The sequence below is a fragment of the Chelonia mydas genome, chromosome 1 (genome assembly GCF_015237465.2).
Source record: "Chelonia mydas isolate rCheMyd1 chromosome 1, rCheMyd1.pri.v2, whole genome shotgun sequence".
Taxonomy (NCBI): domain Eukaryota; kingdom Metazoa; phylum Chordata; order Testudines; family Cheloniidae; genus Chelonia; species Chelonia mydas.
Genome location: NC_057849.1, coordinates 117,812,454 through 117,825,038, shown reverse-complemented (window position 1 = coordinate 117,825,038; position 12,585 = coordinate 117,812,454). Strand labels below are relative to the sequence as shown.

Sequence of the window (12,585 nt, the reverse complement as noted above, 5' to 3'; positions counted from 1 at the left end):
GCACCCCAAAAAACCTGTTCCATACTTTTCCCACCTGTACCCAACAACCCTCCAAGTTCACACCCAGGCTCCTTCCCAGCAATTACTTCCCTCTCTCTCAGCTCCTCCGTTACCCCTGACTCCCCCAAGCCTTTGCACTACTTCTGAGGGGTACGGGAAATATGGTTCTGTATTGTTGTTTAAATGAATTATTACTCAGAGTTCTGAATTAATATGCCTAGTAAGGAATCTATTTGTCAAAAAACATTTCCTGAATCTTTTTTGTTGTCTGTATTGTTACAGACATACTTGCTGACAGGTATTTTGAAATAGATTACCAAAATAATTGAAACTGGTGTGATTATACTGTGTTATTTTGACAAATAAAATTTACAGAATTTTAAAATATAATATGCAGAATTTTTAATTTTTTGGTGCAGAATTCCCCCAGGAGTAATATTCACTTTTACAGAGTGCTCATGAGATAATGCAGGAGCCTCTCATGGGGCACACTTAAAAAGCAATTGTCCTAGAAGCCAATCTGAAGGCATTTTCATGATAAATAGATTTTAAGGCCAGAATGGACCATTATGATTATCCAGTCTGACCTCCTTTAAAAGGATAAGTATCATGTTTGAAGGATGTAAAGCAGATGTAACCCCTGAAACGGGCATCATTCTATGTTCCTCTGGTCACACACACCTTTCTACAGGGAACAGAAGGACATTTGATCCCCTACACGCCTATCCATACATGAAACAGAGCTCCTTTTTAAGGACTTTTACTGCATACTGATTCAGCCTACTCCATGGTGTCCAGTGTTATTGTTGACAATTCCTCTGATAAATTTCTTTCCACTATAGAATGGTTAACATGCAGAAAGATGATGTATTTGGCAGGAAGGCCATGCAGCATGTTCAGATTAGACTCTTACTTAAAAATAAATACATTTCCCTGGGATGATCAGAGGAAAGAAACCATTATGGCATGAAGTTCACACGTATTCATTTTCCAATCTGCAATCACTCTTTCAAATGAACAGCTGTCATTCTGCATAAGTAAGCTATATTATATGCTGAACAGATCCTTATCCTTAAATTTTTTTAAAAAAGAACACACAAGCTGCACGTCACTAGATGTGTAAAGTTATAAATAAACAATTTGCATTCTGTGGTGCTTTCAGAAGACATACATGGTCTAATATGTGGACCTGATCCAAAACACACCGCAGACAATGAGAGAGTCTTTCTATTGACTTCAATGGGCTTCAGATCAGGCCACAAGAAGTATGGTCATAATAATCAGCAAATCAACTCCAAGTACTTTAAGGGGAAAAAACTGCGCACGGGTTAGGAACATGTGTATAAGTGTAGAGATAAATTTCAAAAATATAAACCAGGCCCGTTATAACATCATAAAGGCTTAAAGTTATGTGTTATCTCATCCAGTAGAAGTGAAAGGTTCAAAAACTGTTTTGTGTAGCTGTCTCTCTTCCCCTCTGTTATGTATTTTTCTTTGGAAGTAACAGAGGAACAGATGAACACATTGCATTATTCTAATTTGCAAAGTCTCCTGACTTCATAAAAATCAGAGGCAGGTATGAAGGTAGCTGTTCATTACAAAATAAAAGTTGCAGTTGGAAGGACAAATTCATTCATATATCGTGTTCTATGAAGCAGCTACAGACATTTAAAGCACGATTAATGGTGTTATGATGCACAACATTAAAAAAATCTGCACACTTTAAAATATACCAATGTTTGCCCCATCCCAAAAGAAAAAAAAAAACCTCTCTCTCCAAACTCTCAGAAACAGAAAACTCACCAACATTCCTCATAACTGCTAAAAAAACAAAACCAAAATAAAATTAGCAGATTGTTTGCAAATACTGAAAGCAGAAAACAAAGCAAAGTAAGTTTGGGAAAATGTTTTAAATTGCTTAATATTTTCAAAAAGGCATGTGCTTAAACTTGTAAGCAAAATATACATATACTGCAGAATCACAGGAAAATGGGTTTTATTTGCTCTGGGTGCTGTAAGTGTACAAGGAACACTCTTGCCAATAAGTGGAAAAAATAAAAGTCATCTGTACATAACACTGAAAATGAAAAAGATGGCACTAAATTCTATTATACTATGGTTTGGATAGCAGCAAAGAAGTCCACACAAAACGGACTTCTAACTACTACTCGTTTTTTCTATCTATTAATAGTGGATTCTGTTCTCCCCTTTAGAGCACATCATCCCTAAAAATGTTAATGAAAGCTGTATGTAAACAAGGAGAGATTAGACTCTCAATACATTTTATTTAGTTACCAAAACATGCTCTACAGATTTTAATATAACATGTGATAAGGCATCCAAATGATGGGATCTTGCTATTGACACTCTCTTGGCCTAATGACATTCAGAGATTCATACGTTTTAAGGCCAGAAGGGACCATTACGAGTATCTAGCCGTATCTCCTATATAATACAGTCCAAATAGAACTAACACTCGCTACAGAAACTGACTCTGCCACTGCAGATTGACTACCCAGTCTTACACCTGAGATACAGTATTTTTTGCATTTACCAAAGTGTTACTGATTTCTTTTACTTATTACAATATTTCTGGCTTCTTTCTCCAAAGATGAAACCCTGGTGCTTTTTTTAGGAACTATTTTATGGTTCTAATTTTATACATTAGGTTTAGGATGTGATGCCTGAATTACACATACAGGTCAAGCCCCTTTGAGTCAATGCAGTTTGGTTTTCTAAGTTCCAGGACATCTCATTTTTCATTCTGCTTGCAAGGCCCCAAACAATCAGAGTAAGAAATGCTCCAAGACAGTAATGTCTGGTTAAGCGGTGAGGATAAAATTCAATAAGCATACTTGATTTTCTATGCTTCTGATCAAATATATTTTAAGATTATCTTGGTAGGTACAGTATTTGTCCCTGCTCACTTTTATATGATTTGGAGATTGTCTCAAGCTTCATTACAAAAGTACTCTACATTAATATTGTAATAGGAGATACCCAATAGACTGAATAAGGAAACTTAGGTCCAACAGAGAAAGGGCCTGTAATTTGTGCTACCTTACAGCAAACGATATTGCCGACAGGAAAGTTATTCTCCAACATAGGATCAGAAGACCTGCAACTTTGTGAAGGCCCAGAAGAAAAATGCAGGATGGAAATGGAGGTTTCGAATAGATTTGATAGAAAAAAAGACATCAGTGGTTTAGGTGCTTAGATAAGTCAGTGATGAGGGCCCTGTAAGTAACTAAGTAGACAGATCTACAATGCTTCTGAAGGCAGATTTTGGTATCAACAACAACAAAAAGTTCAGCCTAGCCTATTGGATTTAGAATCTTTGCTAATACCATCCTGGAACATCCTGTATGTCAGACGCACTTATAGGAGGCAGTTGCTAGTACTGGTCTCAATACTGTACCATTACATGTACTAGTCTCAGAGTAACAGCCGTGTTAGTCTGTATTCGCAAAAAGAAAAGGAGTACTTGTGGCACCTTAGAGACTAACCAATTTATTTGAGCATGAGCTTTCGTGAGCTACAGCTCACTTCATCGGCTGCATACTGTGGAAACTGCAGAAGACATTAATGTCATTAATGTAATTTATGACAGCAATAAGCAGACAAACAACTCTTCTAGTGCACTCCATCTCACCAGACTACGAGAATTTGTTTGTTAGGATCGATATACTCACTTCCACTCCAATTTTGAGTAATTTATATATTGTATAGTATGGGAAAATACAACTAAACTGGAGGATGTTTTCAGTTGAGGCATTCCAGGTCCCTGTACATTTATTGGATTACTTTATTTATTAGTAATAAATATTACTACTAGCTACTGGATCCGATGGAGTCCAAATACTATTTAATACTACATTAATGTCTTCTGCAGTTTCCACAGTATGCAGCCGATGAAGTGAGCTGTAGCTCACGAAAGCTCATTCTCAAATAAATTGCTTAGTCTCTAAGATGCCACAAGTACTCCTTTTCTTTATGTACTAGTCTGACTCTAAGGTTTCAACTGGCACTGCAAGTAGCCCTATCCATTACTAAAATTAGTGCCACTGATGGTACAATTCAGTAGCCTCCAAAAATACTGAATTGAGGTTGGTGTCCAGATCATCCCCTCTCTCTGCACCTTCCCACCAGCTCTGACTCCGAGGCAGGCTGCATTCCCAGCTTCTTGAAGCTGCACTACTAAAGTCTCCCCTTGGCTGCAGCTGCTCCTGTAGCCCCCAAAGGGGGGTTCTACAGTAAAGATAATGCAGCCCGGAGTCGAATTATCTTTCTCTTGTAAGCTCCTTGGGTATGTCTACATTGCAACTGGGAGTGCACCTCCCAGCCTGGGTAGAAAAGCCACATATGCTAGTTCTACTCAAGCTAGCAGGCTAAAAATAGAAGTGTGGACACTGCAGCACTGGCAATGGCAAGGTCTAGCTGCCCCACTCCCTGAGTCCTTTTATTCAGGTGGCTAGCCTGTGCCACTCTCTACGCTGCAACATCCACACCTCTATTTCTAAAGTGCTAGCCCAAGCAGTCACCTGGGCTGCAAGAGCATGCTTCCTGCTGCCGAGTAGAGATACCCCTTGAAGCCTGAAGGGAAACAGTGTGTCCCTTCCCCTTTAGCACACCTGGCCTTCTCAATTTCTGCCTCAGCCTGCAGTGTGAATGGCTAACCCCCCAGAAAAGCCACGGTGAGATCCGAAGGTGATCTCACAGAGATTCACAGAGGTGAATGATTCCCTCCTGCAGGGTAGAAAGGGGGAGATCAATGTATAGTGGGTCCTCTCTAGGCATGCATCTAGGGGGCACATTCTGGCCTAATATTTTTACTTTACTATGGATGGAGAACAATTAGTAACTACACAGCAGCAAAAAACCTGGGGCAATATAGAGAAACCTGGAGCAACTGGGCCCATAACTAAATCTCAGTTCTTCAGTTAACACCAGAGTCACAAATTAGGATATAGCCGAAGACAAAATTTACTTTGATTTGGACAATGCTTCCCAGATGCGCTGAGGAAGCAAGCTAAAGGGAGTGGAAGTATCAAATGTAACATATTTAAAGAGATGCCAATGATATTTTCTACCTCCACAGCCAGACAGAACTTAAACTGAATTAAGCCCAAGTCAACACTTAAATTGTTCAGTTTAGCTAGTTTAACAACAGTCTTGTAATATTAAATATTCCACAAAAAGCAATTTGAAAAGGAACTATCAGTAAACAAAAAACAATGGAAAAACTGTTTTTCTCTTCCCCCTCTTTGAGAAAAGCATAGCATAATCTTCATAGTATTTGGCAGAACTTCCAAATGGAGATGCAACAAAATCATGGAATGGGATGATTTTACAAAGCCTGGAGATTAAGAAAAGGCAGGTGATGCATTTTATAACTCTTCTACTTACTGTTTCTTTGCCTCTTCAAATTTATGCAGCTTTTTCCGTAGACCCCCTGATTTAAAGCCTTGACAGTGAGCTGCTGGTGCTCCTATGGTTACTATGTCATAATTCTGATCTGGATGGACAAAAAGTGCTTACAGATGAAAGTTCACCATATTTACTTTGGTTGAATCTGTGGAAATTCAAACTACTGAAAGGTAATTTCTCAAATATTCCTGACAGAGACTGAAGTCTTCAGAACAATTTTGAGTGTTAAGAAGTTTGGAACTGCGTTAGTGGTGAGAAACTCCCATGTGCTACGAAGTAAAAGACCCCTGTTTGAAACTTGGACCCCTGTTTCTTGTTCTGGAAGATCTACAAAGACAATATTCCCATGTCTGGAGATGAAGGAGGATTAACCTTGATACCTCAGCCTATCATCCCTCCTATCTGAAGGATACACAAGGCAGCTAGGGTCGACAGGTGGATGGGGCTGAACATTAAATGAAAGGAGAAAATTAGGTCTTTTACAAACAAGCAAGTTCAACCTAAACAAGTTAATGGCTTTTTACACATTTAAAGTGCAGCCCCTCACAATTAAATTAAACTAAAAAAAAATAACAGGGAGGGCCTCTGATGTCATGCCAACCAGAAAAGATCCTGGTGGCTCCTAAAACCAAAGGGGATCCAGCAGATTAATCCAGTAGATACAGCACAGGGATGGAAGGTGGGAGATTTGGGTTCTGTTTCCTAGCTCTGAGACTGATGTGCTACGTGACCTTTGACAAGCTGATCTTCCTTTGGTTTTGCCATCTATAAAACAGGGGTAATGATACTTACTCTACTTTACTAAAGTGCTTTGAGATCTAAGGATGGAAGCTGCTATTAAAATGTTAAATATTATTAGTACTGCACAGAAGCTACACTGGTTTGGGGGAAACTTAGCTCTGGATGGTGGAAACCCAAAAAAGAGAATAATGTGTGTGTCACACACGTATACACACACACACGAGAGAGAAGTACCTGATCCTCCATCATCCTGGACTCTCATTCTCTGTATGTGTAAATTTGTGGGCACGAATTCCAATTTTTTATCAGCTTTCAAGCTACTTGCTTTAAACGAAGGGCCTGAGAAATGTAACAGAAAAATATTTATTCTATATCTGCCCTATAAAACCATGACCAACTGCCAGTGTCAAAATACCAACAAATGGGGATTGGGGTTACTTTCAACACTGGTTGCACATTAGGTGGGAAGTAATACTGACAGAAAGTATGACTTGCTGACTAGCAGACTTTTAGTTGTAAGTATATTTGCAAGGCACATGCTGTTAGCTACAAGAGCCACTCACCCGCCTAAATGGCTGGGGGAACTGGATGGTGCCAGCTGCAAGGAAGGGAGATACCCACTGAGGGCACCAGGTAGGCTCCTCCCCTCTTGGAGTTTCTGGCACTCATTCGCCAGGTGGGGCCAAACTGTATGATCACAAAAGTGAAGGGGCAACATAGGCTTAATTTAAAATCCACTTTCAAGACCCTGTGACCAACCCTCTGGTACGAGAAGACTCCGTAACATTGGGGGGGAAATGCCTATTAAAACACAAACCAATGCATAGTCAAATACATTAATTTTCATTGTATTTTGATGGAACATGGTCTCTCTGTACACAAGTGCTGGAAGAGCATACAAGAATACAGTGCACGAACCTGGAGAATGTATTCTTTTAAAAAAAATACTAAAAATCTTCTGATTGCAAGGGGTGAAGAAATCAATCCCACCAGAAGAACATTTATGACAGCAATAAGACAAACAAAATAAGACAAACAACTCTTCTAGTGCACTCCATCTCACCAGCCTATGAGAATTTGTTTGTTAGGATCGCTATACTCACTTCCACTCCAATTTTGAGTAATTTATATATTGTATAGTATGGGACAATACAACTAAACTGGAGGATGTTTACAGTTGAGGCATTCCAGGTCCCTGTACAATTACTGGATTACTTTATTTATTAGTAATAAATATTACTACTAGCTACTGGATCTGATGGAGTCCAAATACTAATCTAAGAAGAATGAGTTGGAATTAGATATGCACTTAGGCCCTATAGCGGGGTGGTCACCCGCTCCCTGGTCTAGAAAGGGTTACAGCCAGCCCTGGGAGAGGACTGGAGCTGTGGGTTAAAAGCTAAGCTGATTGGGGAAGAAGCCACAGCTGGGCCACGCCCCAATCAGACCTCAGCTGGCCCTGATAAAAGGGCTAGGAGCTAGACACATTCTCCCTCCAGCTTCAGAGGGAGAAGGACCTAGCTGCCTGGGAGCAGGCAACAGAGCAGGGCTGGGGAAAGGCAAGAGAAGCTGGGGAGCTCCTGCCTGGCAACTCCCCAGGCAGCAGGCCCTGTGCAAGGCCAAACCAGGTACTGGGGTTGCAGAGGCTTCAGCCCAGAGGGTAGGCAAAGGCAGCAGGTCCAAACTCCCCTTGGCTACTGATGAATGGCTTGTACACTGCAGTCTGCCCCAGTGAGTGGTGGCTAGATGCTGACTGGCAGTAGCCATAGATTGAGGCAAGGTGGGATAGAGGGTTGGAGGTTCCACGGGGGAGGGGGTACTGCCAGGGGGCAGCACCCAAGGTAAAGGGACATGGGGGCCAGCCATACACGAGACAGTGGCCTGGAGAGGGTGCCCTGGAGGCTGGAGAGCTAATTCCCAGGACAACCAGAGGGAGGCATCGCACCAGTGAGTCTCCACCTTGCTACAGGCCCCGATTCAGGAAGCTTTAAACACATGCTTAAGTCCCTTGCAGAACTGGGGTCTAAATGACTAGCAAATTAAGTTTATGTTTTAGCACTGGACTATTATTTTCTCTTACTGTTGACGATCCCTGGAATCAATCCAGCAAAGCACCTAAGCACATACTTGACTTTAAGCATGGGAAAAGTCCCACTGACTTCACTAGAACGTTTATCATGTGCTTAAGTGCTTTGCTGGATCGAGGCCTTAAACAAAAAAGGTAAAGATACAACAGTGTCAAAGCTACAGGCGAATTTAATGTTTACCACAGATAATTGCTCTGTGGGTTCCAATGATCCATTATGCACAGACCAATACAAGTTCTGTGCTCAGTAATTAATATTGTAATATACTGTCACCTACACACGCCTGCCTTTCTAACAATCTGAGGTGGGATGCATGCTACAACATTAGCATTGTGTATACTGAAACTTTGTTTTACCTTCCTGGGGTTTGGCTTTATTCTCATTGACTGGTCAGTGTCTTTTGAACTGGCGTATCACATGAAAATCACCCTTCCTCCCATTGGTCACTGCTGTTCTGTGCTTTCAGGGATAAATCCTTCCCCTCTGCAGGGAGGCCAGCACAAAGCCTACATAGCACTTATAGCAAGTCCCACTTAACCCTTCAAAATAGAAGTTATGTGATGCCTAGACCTTTATGCTGGCCCTCTGTACAGAGGGGAATTTCACCACAAGTGAAGACACTGTATGTTAAAACAGCATCTTTGAACTATGAATGAACCCGCATCCTTCTCAATGGTTGTCAACAGGAGTTATGGATGTAGAACAAAGGTATAATATGGCCTAACATGAATACGTAATAGTAAGAGAAGTATAAAAGCAAACAAAATACACCCAATCATTTCCCCCATTCTGAATGAAAAACTGGACTAATATTAGGGTAAATAAAGTTACATCATTCCCCCATTTGTGCATAACTCAGTCGGTTATAAACTGCCTTATTTCCCATTTAGTTTTATTAAGATTTTGAAATAATTACACACACATTCCTTAAAAAAGACGAAACACGGAAATCAAATAATTCCCATAATACTTTAGAGAGAGCTCAGTATAGGGGGGAAAAACCCCCCACTGAGAATCTATCAAACAAAGATTTGGGGTTCTTGGAATAAAAACTAAAACCTAGATCATAAAATAATATTACATTATTATATCTATAAGATATTAAAAATTCTAAAATTATTATTAATATAAAGAGTCAGAATGTATTGGGGATTTCTGAAGACAGTTCATTACCTACAGAAAGTTAGTTCCTGTTTATTATTGTTATTATTATTATTTATTATTAAGCTGAATCAGCTCACCAGAATTTATATGGTCAGTTTATATTACTCCTGAGGGAATTCTGTGCCAAAAAATTCTACACAATATTTTAAAATTCTGCACATTTATGAATAAATAAATGTAGAGGCTCCAGGCCACTGGCTGCACAGAGGTGGGAAATCATCCTGCGGCCCTCCCCTACTGCCCAGGACACAGATTTGGCAGTGAGGCTGCCACCGACACTGACACAGTGCAAGGGCTGAGCCCGCCCCAGAAATAGCCTGGGGCCCTGCACCTTTGCACCAGGCACATCAGGTGTGGGCAGGCAGGCTCAGCCCAGCAGGATTCAAGTGTGGAGAGGTTTAGTGTGTGAGGATCCAGGCATGTGTAAGAGGGTTGTTGGCGGGGGTGGGGGGGGGGAGGCAATCGGGGTGTGGGTGGCTCAGTGGCCACTCTGGGTTTATGTGGGATCTGGATGCACAGGGGCTTGTTGGGGGGTTCCGGGTACAGGGGCAATGGCACTCTGCAGGGAGTCCAGGTGAAGGTGGTGGGGGCTCAGCCGGGAGGTCTGGGTGCTGGGGCAGTGGGGCTTGGTGGGGTGGGGATCTGGGTGCAACTGGTTGGGGCTCAGTGGGGTGGTGGTCTAGGTGCAAGGCGGTCAAGGTGCAAAGAGGTGGGGCTCCTTGGGGTGAGGGTTCAAGTGCAGGGGGTGGGGTGGTTGGAGTTTCCTGCAGCCAGGAGAGATTTCTGGGGCTGGTTCTGACGTGGCCCAGGCCCTGGCCACTCCCTGCAGGAGAAGAATAAGTCTCGTCCTCCCCTGCCCCCAGCCCAGCTGGTACTAGCAGCTGTGCCCAGTGCATGGTAGGAGCCACCAGCCAGGGCATCCCCAGCCCCCCCGCAGTGATGTACCTCCCCACCAGCTGCACCAGGAGCCTGAAACAATGTGCCCATGCTTCTGGGGAGGGAGGCGTGACCACTCTTGCGGCTTCCCTTTGCTTCCCCATCAGAAGTCATTTTTCTGCGGGGAAGCAAAGAACTCTGGGGGTGGGGACATGAATTCTGCATGCGCATAGAAGCGCAGAATTCCCCCAGAATATATTATAACACTTATCATTAAGCAAATAATAATTACTTATCATTAATTACATGAAATATAGAGGAGAGTAATGCTAATGGAAATCCACAGAAGAGAATGCAGGTGATAAAAATAATAAAATAACAAGAACAATTTAATGTAATTCATTTTTAAGGAAATTGCAGATTACTTTTTCTTTTCCAGACCTCACTCATTATCCCCTCTTTTGTATGTTAAGTTGCACAAATGACTATGATATTTATAAATTAGCTTCTTTGTACAATCACTATAAAACTTTATAATAGAGAGTACAAATATTTTGTCTGTTGATTTTTCCTAGCAAACCAAGACTAAAACCACTTTTTTGGTTCTGAATCTTTGTTTTAAAAGGAGAGTAAGACGCATAACAAACATATTATCTATTATTACTGAAAATAAATCTTGCTGACCTTTGTATTGATGCAAGTCAGTTAGGTTTTCTTGATAAGTCAGTATAATTGTTTGGTACTGAGTAACTATTTGTCGACGAAGGCTCTCCCAACAGGGAGACAGCTCTCCCAGCTCTTCTAGTTCACAAACCCTACAAGAAGAAAGCAAAATGTTTTCAACTCAGTTGTACACCTGAGCAAAAAGAAAAAATGCAAGTGATGTCACACAGCAGACTCCTCAGGCAACTCATTCCGAATTTCATGAAAAGAGTTCCAGGCACAAGGGAACGTTTCAAAATGTACTTCCCAATACACCAGAATGGGCAAAATTAAGGCGCCTACTTTCTTTCCCTCCATTTATCCAGTTTTCAATAAGGGATAGATCCCAAGTGGGCCCATATGTGGCCACATGGGGGTAAGCAAGAAACCTTCCCTCTTCATGTGGCTGCACAGTCTCTGTGCTCTGGGAAGAACAGGAACTGCTTGCTTCTGCTCCCCCTAGGAATAAGGATAAGGGGAGAAGGAGGTGGGACCATATCTATGCCCTGAATCCACCAGTGCACTGTGATGGGGAACAGCTCATAGCCTATTAGGCTGCTTCCCTGCCTTCCAGATCCTATATTTCCTCTTCCCTCCCCTCCCCATACAGAGAAGCAACTGTCTGCAGTTATCACCTCCCCTTTCTCTGTATAGGGGGGGGGGGGGGGGGTTGGAGAGGGAATATAGAATCTCAAAGGTGGGGAAGCAGCCTCATAGGCTATGAGCTGCAGACAGCTGCTTCCCCGCTTTTGAGATCCTATATACAGTACACACACACACGCATAGAGATGCTCCTCCTGAGTGGCGCTGTGAGACAGCGTACTGCTGCAGGTGTGGGGCAGATACAGATAAAAGAGTGCACAACAAGGTTTGGATACCAGTTGATTCTTACAGATGCGGACCCAGAGCGCAGGGCTCTAGTCATCTTAAACACAAATTTGGGATAGTAGGAATCAGATCTAGCAGTGTCTTTTGTATGCTCTCTCAAGATCCATGATCCATAATTTTTACCAAATTATCTGTGTATAACTTGAGAGTCCATTTATGGAATTGACAGAATAATTCTCTATTAATTATATAGTATTTTAGCACATTATCAAAATTAAGCAAGTTTGTCCGCCCCACAATAATCCAATGTGTTGACTGCCAACAGGCAACATATAATATCTACCAATAATTCATAGATTTTGAGGCCAGAAGGAACCATCATGATCATCTAGTCAGATCCTTCTGCATAACAGGTCATATACTTTCATTCTGTGATTCCTGCAGCAAGGCCATGGTTTAAAGACTTCAAGTGAGGTGGAATCTATCACATCCTTTAGTTAGATGTACCATGGTGGCATGGACATACCATGGAGCGTAGTATAAATGTTAGGTAGACATATCCCCCTGGCTATATGCATCCTGTTACTCTTCACACAGAGCTCTTGTGCAGAAGAACTTTACATGACCCTCTGAGGGGGTCTCAGACACACATAGACAGAAGAGACCATTGTGATCACCTAATTTGATCTCCTGCACATTGCAGGCCACAGAACCCCACCCACCCAGTACTGCAGTAGGCTCATAACCTGTGGATGAGTTG

The 12,585-nt window shown here is 41.9% G+C and overlaps 1 protein-coding gene across 43 annotated transcripts in view; it reads right to left on the bottom strand.

The window, feature by feature from the left end:
• INPP4A (inositol polyphosphate-4-phosphatase type I A) overlaps positions 1–12,585 on the bottom strand; it is a 196,002-nt gene that overhangs the window by 44,977 nt on the left and 138,440 nt on the right. For 30 of the 43 annotated variants that reach the window (XM_037898601.2, XM_037898604.2, XM_043537526.1 and 27 more), the window contains 3 exons: positions 10,980–11,110; positions 6,403–6,507; positions 5,407–5,515 (listed from right to left, as the gene is read on the bottom strand). In XM_037898601.2, the coding sequence (XP_037754529.1) occupies positions 5,407–5,515; positions 6,403–6,507; positions 10,980–11,110 (345 nt within the window). Of the gene's footprint in view, positions 1–1,803; positions 1,822–5,406; positions 5,516–6,402; positions 6,508–10,979; positions 11,111–12,585 lie in introns of all 43 variants that reach the window. The other 13 variants (XM_037898599.2, XM_037898592.2, XM_037898602.2 and 10 more) reach the window with 1 other exon arrangement.